The 13,178-nt window shown below is 59.9% G+C and overlaps 1 protein-coding gene across 1 annotated transcript in view; it reads left to right on the top strand.

The window, feature by feature from the left end:
* Window positions 1–13,178, top strand: part of CDH4 (cadherin 4) — a 326,582-nt gene that overhangs the window by 247,358 nt on the left and 66,046 nt on the right. Inside the window, exon 4 of the mRNA XM_070051648.1 lies at window positions 7,852–8,025. Within this exon, the coding sequence (XP_069907749.1) occupies window positions 7,852–8,025 (174 nt within the window). The remainder of the gene's footprint in view (window positions 1–7,851; window positions 8,026–13,178) is intronic.

Below are 13,178 nucleotides of genomic sequence, written 5' to 3'. Positions count from 1 at the left end.
TCACCGCTGGGCAGCCCTGGGATCTATCCTCGGGAAAACTCAGCGCCGGGTGTGGCCTGGGGAGGGTGCACGTGCTCAGTGAGCGCGTTTGGCCCAGGGCTCTGAGGAAGCCTTGCAAACGGGAGGGCTGGCGAGCAGAACTCGCAGGCGCAGGACCGGCGCTGGTGTCTGGGACGGAACCACGCCCTCCCGGGGCCGACCGTGCCCATGAGGAAAACTATGACCTTTTAGGTTCAGAACTATTTAACAGTCAAAAAGAGCTTACAGGACCTAACTCTAGAAATGGCAGAGTAATCAATTAAGCAGACACTGTTAAAATAGACATTACAATTTTTGCAAAAATAGATTTCAAGATTTATGATTTAGACCATTTTCAGATATTTGCTAACATTAGTATATATATTTTAAAAAAAAAACATTGTTATAACAGAAGATCAGACTTTAACTTAGGTCAGTGTAATTTTTGCATTAGCACTCAACTCTGTAAACAATATTTTAAAATCGTAAATATTTTAAAACTTTTTATGACTTGTTTACACCTTTTGAAACTTTACACCCGTAGTTACTTTTACATAGCCTTGAATTGTCATGTGTGGACAACCTGTGAGAATACATGCTAATAAACAGTCTCTCTTATCGAATTTGAGATGCTAAAAATACACATAATACATTTTCCCCAAGTTTTACTTAGCACTGATGCCTAGATGACTTAAGACACTGAGTTATTAATGAATACCACACCATTATCTGAATTAGAAGTCAAAATTACATTCTCATGCTTTTAAGTAACATAAGGATAGCACCTCCTGGACAGCAAACACTAGTGCATGTTTATAACTTTGAAAAGATCTTCATCGTTAAGAGAAACAAGTTTAAAGCATATCAAAGACGTAAAACTGAGCAAGGGAACCACCAAGCAAACCGAAGGACATTTGCATTAACTTAATTCTCTGAACCAATCTGCATTGGCTTACTTTAGTTTACAACATAAAGGCTTGTATACACAGAATTTATTTTTATTTTTATAAGACCACTTTAGCTGGAAAGCAAAAACATGAATACAGCATAGGTTTGACAGCATTTATAACATTTTAATACATTTTACATAATCTGGATTGACTCAAGCAGCTGTTGCTTTAACAAATTTAGAGTCTCATCCTTTGAGAGTTCCAGGGATCCGACGGGAAGCCCAAAGTTGGAAGACTCAGTTTAGAATTCAAGCTGTCAGAGAGTCAAACCATTTAGCCAAAATTAGTACATTTCTGATCAGTTGGGTAATCACTCAGACATTAAAAACAGATAAACAACGTAAACAACTTTTCATTGTAGTTTTCCCAATCAAGACTCTAATGGCAATAGAAAAACGCGAAACCTTCAAGACAGGTGAACGCTCTCAGATGAGTCAGGGACAGCAGCACAGAAAAGAGCTGATTATCAGCATATGAACCCGTTGCTTAGGTTTCCATTAGCTGCAAAGAGAAAAACCCATCAGGTTGTTAAGGGTTAATGGCTTAAGGTTCTGGCTCCCTTAGGTAAGGCCAGCAGTAGTATTGAATTGGAAATTCCTCCAGGAGAGGAAAAAAAAGCAGCCCTGGGGTGGGGGCTCTGCCTAGAGATATCTGGCTGTGCCTGCCTGGGTGCGGCAGGCCACAAGACTGGAATAGAGTGCAGAGAAAGGCTGTGGTCCCCCATTTACAGGGAAGACTGCACACACACCGGGGCCTGGCAGGACTGGCCGTGGGGTTGGGTAGGTGCGCCGTTTCACCAAGAGTGTTGGGAACCTCCTATAATTCAACCAAAGCCAGATCAATCAGGACTGCTGCAGACACTCAGTCAATTACAACAGATAGTTAACTCTAGCTCCTTTCCAGGTTCAGTCCTCAGGCAATTAAAACTTAGCAACAGTAATAGTTCACAAAAACTTTAAGACGCACCAAAGCCACCATAAGCTGCAAAGACGGAAAACTTTCTACCAGGTTGGAAAGGGTTAACAGGTTTTCCCTGGGTGGAGAGGCCTGTGGAATTCCCTCTCCCTTTCTCCCGGCCAGTGTTATAGGAATGGAGATGAGGAGAGCCAAAGAGTGGAGGACGCCGGAGTTCACAGAACAGCCGGGCCGAGGCCGGCACAGGTAGGCAGAGACCAGGTCAGGGGCCTGCTGCCCTCAGGTGCCTGTGGTGGAGAGGGGCCTGGCAGGACTCCCACCCTGCCCATCTGGGACCCTAGTCCAGGGGGAGAGAGTCCACCTCCTCCACCAGGCCAGGGAAAGCCCCCCCTGGGGACTGCCCACCCTCCCTAGAGCAGTCACCTGGCCAGGTGGAATGCCAGGCTCTGATTGGCTGGCCAGCCTCTTAGGCCCGCCCCTATGGCTCTGGATTGGCTCCTTGGATTGAGAGGGAGGTGGATGCTGGGCCAGCTCATGCGGGAAGGAACTGGAGCCCCTGTCCTCTGCCCTGGACCCGGCTCTTGGGCGCCCCCTGCAGGATAGCCAGGCAATTCTGGCAAAGTCCTGCCCCTCTGTGCCTCAGTTTGCTTCCCTGGCACCCCCAAGTCCCTCTGACCCCCACGCTCCACTCCATCAGAGCACCGGGACCCACTTCTGGGCCTCCACTCCCTGGATGTCCAGGCCAAAGCCACCACCGCCTCTCCTGGCTCCCTCTGGCCACCTGTGCCCGAGCCGGTGTTCCCCTGTGATGTGGCACGGAGTCCACCTAGGGAAGTGCCGTAAGCAGAGTCAGCCCCAGGAGGAAGCCACCTGGGGCACAGGGCGGGGCATCAGGGGGCGGGGCCTCCCATCTGACATGGGGAGCTCAGTCCAGCTGCCCTGCGGCCAGGGCTGTGGAGAGAGCCCAGTGGGGCAGCAGCGCAGAGCATCTGGGGCAGACACATACGCAGAGTGAGAGCTGAGGGTCAGGGCCGCCTGCCTGCGGGGACAGGCTGCAGTCCCCGGAGAGGCCGGTCTGCACGGACGGTGGGGTGACCTCCTAGCTCAGAATCACCAGGTGGGGGCTGGATGTGGGTGCAGAGCCGAGACCCGGTGGTGCCAAGGCTGGGGCTTGGTGGTGCACTGGGGAGGAGCCTGCACTTACGCCTCAGCCACCTCTGCTGGTCGAACAAGAGACTGGAGCGCGCTGCCCCGGCACTCCCAGACGGCAGGTGCCAGCCCGGCTGGATCCAAAGACGGCTCAGCCACCAGCACCCTCCTGAGCCCCACCAGTGAGGACTGAACACAGGGGACAGTGAGCGGGCTTGGCTCAGCTGTTGGCTTTGAGAAAACCATGATCTGCTATAGACACACACACACAAACATGCATACACACACGTACATACACAGAGACATGTACAGACACACATGTACATACAGGTACACAGAGACACGTGTGCACACAGACATGTATATACATGCATGCACATATAGTCACACACGCAAACATGTGTGCACATGTGTACATGCACACAGATGTGTGTGCATAGAGACATGTACATGCATGCACGTGTACAAACACACCAACATGCGATACATACGCACATCCACACAGATGTGTACATGCGTGCATACACATGTGTGCACATATACACACATGCACACAGCCATATACATGCAGCCATGCGTGCCCATGTACATGCACATGCAGACACACAGACATATACAGACACACATAGAGATATGTGCACATGCATACATATGTACACACAGACATGTAGACATAGAGAAACAGACACACACACAGAACACACAGACACACAGAGACATATACACACAGAATTGACATAGACACACATGCACACAGACACACACAAAAACACACACATACACACAGAGATGCAGACACAGAGCCACACATGCATACGTGTGCATGATACATAAAGGATGTCCCTCATGCATGCACACATGTATTGAGACACATACCTGTCCATGCAGACCACTGTGTGAGCGTGTGTGCATGTACATACGTGTGTGCAGAGTGCCTACATGCACATGTGTGTAGATGTTCTCAGTCACTCTTAGTCACTCCCAAATCTGCCCAAGGCCGGGTCCTCGTTCCCCGAGAGAAGTGGAACGAGGAGAACGGGGTGCTCTGAGCGTGAGGGAGCCCCGGGTGCTGCTGGTGGCCAGGTTCCCGCGTGTTCAGACGTGCCCGCCACACGGGGGAGTGGCCGCCTGCCGCGGCGGGCTCACTGCAGAGGCGTGGGCGCGTCTTCCAGGCTGCAGCCTGCACGGGGCTGGCGTCGGCTTCCTACAGATCCCGTTAGCACGTTTGTCTCACAGCTCTAAAATAGTGGCAAATATGTGCCGTTTATTTAACCAACACCAGGGCAGAACGCCACGCGAGCTCGTCCCGAGCCAGTGACGACAGCGCAGGTTAAGACAGAATCGAAAGATGAAAAACCTGGCCGCGTGACAACTGTGCAGGTCTGTGGCTGCGATTCCCGGGCCTGGGCACGATGGCCACACCGTCCAGAGGTCAGCCTGGGGCCTGCCCTGCACGCCCCCAGCTGCCCCTCCTCAGCTGAGCTCAGAGCAGACCCTCTCCCAGGCCTTTCTCCAAGGCGGGCACCGGGCACCGGGTCTATGTGCCATGTGTGCAGGGTCTGTGTGCTGTGTGTGCAGGGTCTGTGTGCCGTGTGCAGGGTCTGTGTGCTGTGTGTGCAGGGTCTGTGTGCCATGTGCACAGGGTCTGTGTGCTGTGTGCAGGGTCTGTGTGCCGTGTGTGCAGGCTCTGTGTGCTGTGTGTGCAGGGTCTGTGTGCCGTGTGTGTAGGCTCTGTGTGCCGTGTGCACAGGGTCTGTGTGCCGTGTGTGCAGGGTCTGTGTGCTGTGTGTGCAGGCTCTGTGTGCCGTGTGCAGGGTCTGTGTGCTGTGTGCACAGGGTCTGTGTGCCGTGTGCAGGGTCTGTGTGCCGTGTGCGCAGGGTCTGTGTGCCGTGTGCGCAGGGTCTGTGTGCCGTGTGTGCAGGGTCTGTGTGCCGTGTGCAGTCTCTGTGTGCCGTGCGCAGGGTCTGTCTCACATCCGCTGTCTCTGGGACGAGGAGCGAAGTGAGCCTGGAACAGGGAGACGGCACCGAGCCTGGCACATGGCGCTCCCAGAGTAAACACCGGGTGTCGCCGGCTCCTCCCCACCCTCTTTTTCTCCTCCCCCCTCCCCCCTCCCCCCTCCTCCCTCCTCTCCCCCTCCTCCCTCCTCTCCCCCTCCCCCCTCCTCTCCCCCCTGCTCTCCCCCCTCCCCGTGTATGCAGGGCGTTCTGCTGGCTCCATGGACCACGGTCACGGGCGGGCTGGCTCCGTGGACCACGGTCACGGGCGGGCTGGCTCGTGGACCACGGTCACGGGCGGGCTGGCTCCGTGGACCACGGTCACGGGCGGGCTGGCTCGTGGACCACGGTCACGGGCGGGCTGGCTCGTGGACCACGGTCACGGGTGGGCTGGCTCCGTGGACCACGGTCACGGGCGGGCTGGCTCGTGGACCACGGTCACGGGCGGGCTGGCTCGTGGACCACAGTCACGGGTGGGCTGGCTCCGTGGACCACGGTCACGGGCGGGCTGGCTCCGTGGACCACGGTCACGGGCGGGCTGGCATCCAGGAATGCAGGCAGGGCGGTGTTCGCCTCCCTGCCAGAGCACCTGGGCCTGAGTCGCAGCCCCTCTCCCAACGCCAGCTTCCTGCTCACGCACCTGGGAGGCAACAGGTACCTGGGACCTGCCGCCTGCGAGGGAGACCCAGACCGCACCCGGGCAGCTGGCTGCAGCCTGGTCCAGGCCCGGAAGCTGCAGGTGTTTGGGGAGTGAATCAGCGGATGGGAGCCCTCCGCGTCCTCCATCCACCTCTGTCTCCCTGCCTCTTTTTTAAAGATTTATTTATTTATTTAAAAGTGTTACACAGAGGGGGAGAGAGAGAGAGGTCTTCCATCTGCTGCTCTACTGTCCAAGTGGCCACAACACTCAGGGCTGGGCCAGGCCACAGTCAGGAGCCAGGAGCGTCTCCGAGTCTCCCAGGTGGGTGCCGGAGCCCAAGCACTTGGTCCGTCTTCTGCTGCTTTCCCAGGGAAATTAGCAGGGTGCCGTATCAGAGGTGGAGCAGCCGGGTCTTGAACCAGCACCTCTGTGGGCTGTCAGCATCTCAGGCAGTGGCTTGACCCACTGTACCGCAGAGCCAGCCCCCTCTCTGCTGTTAAACAAGTAAAAATAGACGAATAAAAACGGAAATGCAGAAAGGTGGAAGGCATCGAGCAGAATGGGTAACAAAACCCACTGCGGCCCGAGAGCGCCCATCTCCTGCCGCGTCCTCCCCTCCCCAAGACAGCTGGGGCGGGCGGCCCCGTCTCCCCTCCAGGGGCGTGGTGGACATCGCCTCACTTGGGGAGCTTCTCCCCCCCGTCCAGCTGCGTGGCCTGCAGGTGGGGAGGCCGCCCTGACCGCCAGGCGTGGGCAACGCTTTCTGTCCGATCATCTTGTTCGGTTTCCATGGCAACCGCCTGAACTCAGCGCTCCCAGCCCCGTTCTGTGGAAGAGGCGGCGGGGCTGGGGCTGGGGGGGCCTGTGGGACCGCGCCCCACGTCACGAGAACCTCGCCGAATCCCGCCCTCAGCCACGCCCTCGCTGCCGGCTCCCAGCGCCCTCCTGGCGGGCACGGTGCGCTTTGCTGGGCTGGTGGGTTCGGCGGGCGGAGAGGGTGTCTCTCTTGTTTGCGTTTTCGATTCCCAGAAGACTTGCGCCTTTCTCACAAGTTACTGCTCTTTGTTGCGACTTCGCCCCGTGGCACCCACGCGCACCCTCGTCCCTCGCGGGAGCAGGCGCCGTGTCTGTTGATTTGTCAGAGCTCTGGCACTGGGATCCCGACCTCCTGTCGGATTTGCCGTAATCTAGTTTGCCGTGGCTGTTTCCACGCACGTAGGTGTAAGTTAGACCGTTTTAGTCTCCGAGCAAGCGTTTCGCGAAGTGGTTGGAGCTCAGTTTGGGACTCCACGTCCCGTGTGGGGTGCCTGGGCTCCAGTCCCCGCTCTGCTTCCAAACCCGGCTTCCTGCTGATACACACGCTGGCAGGCGGCAGGTGATGGCCTGCGTGCGGGGTCCCTCACCCCCCTGGCAGTCCCGGGCGGAGCCCTGGCTCCCGGCTTCGGCCTGGCCCTGGCTCTTGCAGGCATTTGGGGAGTGACCCAGCCGATCGGAGCTCTCTCTCTCTCTCCCTTCCAAATGAAGTCAGCAAGATTGTTTTTCTTCTAATTTTTTTTTAAAGATTTTATTTATTTACTTGCGAGATAGTTACAGACAGTGAGAGGGAGACACAGAGAGGGGTCTTCCATCCGCTGGTTCACTCTCCAAATGGTCGCAACGGCAGGAGCTGAGCTGATCCAAAGCCAGGAGCCAGGAGCTTCTTCCAGGTCTCCCATGCAGGTGCAGGGGCCCAAGGACTTGGGCCATCCTCCACTGCTTTCTCATAGCAGAGAGCTGGACTGGAAGAGGAGCAGCCGGGACTAGAACCAACGCCCATGTGGGATGGCGGCACCGCAGGTGGAAGATTAACCCAGTGCACCACGGCGCCGGCCCATAAAGTCCGCAAGACTATGACACGTGCTAGTGACTGCCTGCTTTCTTCATGTGTGGGGCTTCCAGTAAAAGCCCAGTGCACGCTGCTGGCCGCGCCTCTGCTCCCCACCCCACGTCCTGCTCTGTCTGGCGCAGCCTGCAGGGGAGGGTCTCTCCTGCCACCCCCCACACTTCACCCCTTTTCCCAGCAGCACCCGGTCGTCCTCCACCCACCCAGGACCCGCAGATGACCTCACAGCGCCCCACCCCCGTGCAGAAGCTAACCCGCCTTTCTTCTTGTTCCTCTCTTCCAAACGCCGGACGGAGCAGAGAGGGAAGCCGAGCGCGCCTCTGGACTCCCCGGCGGCTGCCCTGGACACGCTGCTGCCCTGGCCCCAGCACCACAGCACCCGCGGGCTGCGGCGCCAGAAGCGGGACTGGGTCATCCCTCCCATCAACGTGCCGGAGAACTCGCGCGGGCCCTTCCCCCAGCAGCTGGTGAGGGTAAGTCGGCCCTCGGCGCCCACGTCCCCGGGCTCGGAGGTTGCGCCGCAAGGGGCAGGTCCTGCGATCCCTGTCGGGGTCTCGGCAGCGAGAGGTCAGTGCAAGTCACGTGAGGCTCCTGTGCCCGGGAGCCGGCGGCGCAGGGACGTGGGTCTGACCTTTGACCTCTGGTGCCCTGCTTTGGTCTGAGGGTCGTGTCTCTGTGTCTGGGAGTGAGCGGTGGCCAGGGCTGGGGCCGTGTGTGGTGAGCACGGTGCTGCTGGGCGGGACGTGGCGACCCCAAGGCCTGCAGCAGCTGCTCTGTCCCCGGTCCCCTGGCCTCGCCGTGGTCGCTGTGCCGGCAGAAAGCACACGTGGGCTCCGTGCTTCTGTGGCCGGGGCCGTCGCCAGCACTGCTTCTCCCCTGTGCGGTCAGAGCGGCGGGAACTCCAGTAGAGCCTTCCCGGCCACAGCGCGGCGGGCGCCTGGGGTGTCGCCAGGGTCGGCCTCTGTGTCCCGCTGGTTAACCTCCGAGTTGTTTCAGAAACCCGGGTGAGGAAGCAGTGCCTGGGGCCGGGCCCCCCAGGTCTCAGCCTGAGGGCGGGGCGCATGGCCCAGTGAGCAGGGAGCCAAGATCGGCAGCGTAGGTAGGGCAGAAAGGCAGGCATTTGTGAACGTGGCCAGTGTGGGTGCACGTGTGTACACACGCATGCATATATGCGCACATGCATGGACATGCACACAGAGACGCGTGTGGGTCCCAGCCACCACCCGTGCTGCCTGCTGAGCCTGCTCTGTGTGGCCGCTTCTCCACCTGTGAGTTCACCCCGAGAGGAGGCGGTTTTGCCCTGGCGGAAGTGGAGGTGAGGCCAGGCTGGAGCTGCAGGTGCCCAGCCCCACAGGGGCCTGCGGCTGCCAGGGTCCCTCAGGCCGGGCGGTGGGCAAGCACCAGGTGCTGTCAGGGTCCGAGGTCCTCGAGGGCCAGCTAGAATGTTCTCTGGGTGCCATGAGCACGGACAGCGGACAAGAGACGGGGTGAGGTTGTCTTTACTTACTGCCTCGTGCCGGGCCCGCCTGGAAGTCGCCTCTCCGGGATGACCCTTGACCTTACTCTGGGGAGGGCCTGCTCTGAGACGTGGGTGGCCCTGTGGTCTCTAGGTCCTCGCATGGCACAGCCCACAGCGTGGTGGCTCCTCCAACCCTCCTGAGCTGCCTGGACTCCCTGGCGCCCCCTACAGGAAGTCCCCCGGCTGCCCCTCAGTGTTCACTCCTGCAGGAGGCCTGGATCACGTGGTGTGGGCAGTGGGGTCAGGAAAACACGGGTGGCGCCTCGGAGGCTGAGCTGGGATCGGCTGCGATTCTGTGCCGTCAACGCACCCCCCGAGGAGTCACGCTGAGTGGAAGGGTCGGGGAGAGGCGGCGGGCGCCTTCCCAAGCCCTCCGTCAGGCGCAGGCTTTTCCCTGACCACCGCGCAGGGGACGTGTGAGGGAGCCCTGAGAAAGGGCAGCCCTAACTGGCGTGAGAGCCCTGGCCACGCGTGGAAGTGCTCCTGGTAGCACCCGTGGAGGGAGCCACGGTGCGTGGCGTGGCGGGGGACGGTGGCCCTGGGCGACGGCACTGCCAGCCCCGGGCTATGCTTCTAGGGTAGAGGAGGGGCGGAGACAGTCACGGAGCTGCTCCTCCCAGAGGCGGCGCCGGCTGTGGGACGGGCAGGAGAGGAGCCAGGAGAGGAGCCACTCGGGTGACCGGTGCCTCCCCTGGTCCAGAGCCCCGCACTGGTGCTCTGCATCCCTCCGTGGGGGGCGCACACCGGGAGGTGACCAGTGGTCAGTGTGGGTCCTCCGTGGGCTGCACACACTGGGAGGTGACCAGGGGTCAGTGGGGGGTCCTCTGTGGGCTGCACACACCGGGAGGTGACCAGTGGTCAGTGTGGGTCCTCCATGGGCTGCACACACCGGGAGGTGACCAGTGGTCAGTGTGGGTCCTCCGTGGTCCACTACATACCGGGAGGTGACCAGCGGTCAGTGTGGGTCCTCCGTGGGCTGCACATACTGGGAGGTGACCAGGGGTCAGTGTGGGTCCTCCGTGGGCTGCACACACCAGGAGGTGACCAGGGGTCAGTGTGGGTCCTCCGTGGGCTGCACACACCGGGAGGTGACCAGGGGTCAGTGGGGGTCCTCTGTGGTCCACTACATACCGGGAGGTGACCAGCGGTCAGTGTGGGTCCTCCGTGGGCTGCACACACCGGGAGGTGACCAGTGGTCAGTGCGGGTCCTCCGTGGGCTGCACACACCAGGAGGTGACCAGGGGTCAGTGTGGGTCCTCTGTGGTCCACTACACACTGGGAGGTGACCAGGGGTCAGTGTGGGTCCTCCGTGGGCTGCACACACCGGGAGATGACCAGCGGTCAGTGTGGGTCCTCCATGGGCTGCACACACCGGGAGGTGACCAGTGGTCAGTGTGGGTCCTCCATGGGCTGCACACACCGGGAGGTGACCAGTGGTCAGTGTGGGTCCTCCATGGGCTGCACACACCGGGAGGTGACCAGTGGTCAATGTGGGTCCTCCGTGGGCTGCACACATCAGGAGGTGTCTAGTGGTCGGTGTGGGTTCCCTGTGGTCCACTACACACCAGGAGGTGACCAGTGGTCAGTGTAGGTTCTCTGTGGTCCACTACACACCGGGATGTGACCAGTGGTCAGTGCGGGTCCTCTGTGGGCTGCACACACCAGGAGGTGACCAGGGGTCAGTGTGGGTCCTCTGTGGTCCACTACACACTGGGAGGTGACCAGCGGTCAGTGTGGGTCCTCCATGGGCTGCACACACCGGGAGGTGACCAGTGGTCAATGTGGGTCCTCCGTGGGCTGCACACATAAGGAGGTGTCTAGTGATCGGTGTGGGTTCCCTGTGGTCCACTACACACTGGGAGGTATCTAGTGGTCAGTGTGGGTTCCCTGTGGTCCACTACACACCAGGAGGTGTCCAGCGGTCAGTGTGGGTCCTCTGTGGTCCACTACACACCGGGATGTGACCAGTGGTCAGTGTGGGTCCTCCGTGGTCCACTACACACCGGGATGTGACCAGTGGTCAGTGTGGGTCCTCCATGGGCTGCACACACTGGGAGGTGACCAGCGGTCAGTGCGAGTCCTCCGTGGGCTGCACACACCGGGAGGTGACCAGTGGTCAGTGTGGGTCCTCCATGGGCTGCCACACCAGGGGCCGTTGGGGACCTCGGGAGGCGGAGGACGGGGTTCTCCCGTCACCTCCCAGCCGGCCGAGCCGTGCACTTCCCGCCCGTGCTTCGCGGTGGGGCCATGGCTGCCGTGGCGGCGCCGACTCCTGCACAGCCGCTCGCTTTCCCAGCACAAAGCACAGGAGGCCGACGCTGGGCGGGACCCGGTGAGGCTACAGCCACACACAATTCCTGGCTGCTGAGTCTGACCACGTTCCGGACTCGTTCTCGGGAGCGGCTGTGCGGGTCGGGGCTGACTCAGAAGGAGCCGGGGCGTGGGGGGGGCGACGCGCGGGTCAGGCCTCGGGGCCCCTGCAGAGAGCAGACCCCGGAGAGGAACCCGCAGAGAAGACTCGGAAGGGAGTAGCTGTGTAGCTGCGGGCATGAGCGGAGGGAGGCATTGCTTTTCGTTTTAAGATCAATTTTATGTATTTGGAAGGCAGAGCTACAGAGAGAGAGAGAGGGAGAGAGAGAGAGACAGAGAGAGACAGAGAGGAAGGGAGAGAGGGAGAGAGAAACAGAGAGAGAGGAAGGGAGAGAGGGAGAGAGAGACAGAGAGAGAGGAAGGGAGAGAGGGAGAGAGGAAGGGAGAGAGGGAGAGAGACAGAGAGAGAGAGAGAGAGAGAGGAAGGGAGAGAGAGAGAGATAGAGAGAGAGAGGAAGGGAGAGAGAGAGAGACAGAGAGATAGAGGGAGAGAGAGAGGGAGAGAGGGACAGAGAGAGAGAGACAGAGAGAGAGAGGTCTTCCGTCTGCTGGTTCACTCCCCAGATGGCCGCAATGGCCAGGGCTGGGCCGTGCTGAAGCCAGGAGCTTCCCCCAGGTCTCCCAAGTGGGTGGCAGGGACCCAGGCATGTGGGCCATCTCCCGCTGTCTTCCCAAGCACGGCAGCAGAGGGCTGGGTTGGAAGTGGAGCCACCAGGTCTTGAACCAGCGCCCACATGGGATGCTGGAGCGGCAGGTGTCGGCTTTACCCGCTGCGCCCCAGCGCCGGCCCCACGGCGTTTCTCAAGTGAGTTGCAGTGACCCATGGCGGCTCCCTGAACTCCCCCTGGTGGTCAGCGCTGCCTTCTTCCCTCGCCCTGCTACAGTCGGTGCCTGCTGTGAGCACCTGTGCATGCCGGTCACATCCAACCACACGCATTGGCCGACTGCGCAGGAGCAGCAGTGAGCTGGGTCTTCAGAGGCTGGAGATGAAAGGAGATCCCGCGGGGGCTCAGCAGGAGCTGCCCTGAGCCGGGTCTGCAGCACGAGGTGGTGGCAGGGGGCGGTGACGTGGTGGCACCCAGACCTGGGTGGCGGCAGACTCCCCATGAGAACTCACCCGCTGGGCACACGTGGGACGGAGCTGGCCAGGGTAACCCTGTGACACCCACTGCAGAGTACTTGCTGGGAAACTCAGCGGGGAAAGTGCCACTGAGTCTATTGAAGAAAATGCTTCCTGGTACCGCGAGGGCGTCCCTCCATTGCAGGGACCATGGCTGTGTTGTTACTCGCTGTCCAGGGCGGGAAGGAGGCTGCCAAGCCTGCGTGAGGCTCTTGATCCCTCCCTGCCATCTGCCACCTCCCAAACCTCGTCACCCAGGTCCCCACGAGCTGAGCAGCCACGCCGGGTGATGCCCAGCGTCCAGTCTTGCCCGTGCCCTTGGCTCCCCGAAGACCTGTGTGCCAGCCCCTGCCTTGGTTGGTGAGGGCGGGGGAGGGGACTTCCTCACTGCACCTGCCACTTCCTGCCTGCTCGGGCAGCGTCCCACCTCCCAGACCCAGCAGAGCACATGACACACCCTCAGCCTGCCCTGTGTTTTTAAGATTGATTGAGTGGTTTACTTGAAAGTCGGAGTCACATAGAGAGAGAAGGGGAGACAGAGAGAGAGAGAGAAAGAGGTCCTCCATCCGATCATTCACTTCCCAGTTGGCAGCAACTGCCAGAGCTGCGCCGATCTG

Source organism: Oryctolagus cuniculus, chromosome 11 (genome assembly GCF_964237555.1).
Source record: "Oryctolagus cuniculus chromosome 11, mOryCun1.1, whole genome shotgun sequence".
NCBI classification, from domain to species: domain Eukaryota; kingdom Metazoa; phylum Chordata; class Mammalia; order Lagomorpha; family Leporidae; genus Oryctolagus; species Oryctolagus cuniculus.
The sequence above is the reverse complement of the archived record's forward strand: the minus strand, read 5'-3'. Positions and strand labels throughout refer to the sequence as shown.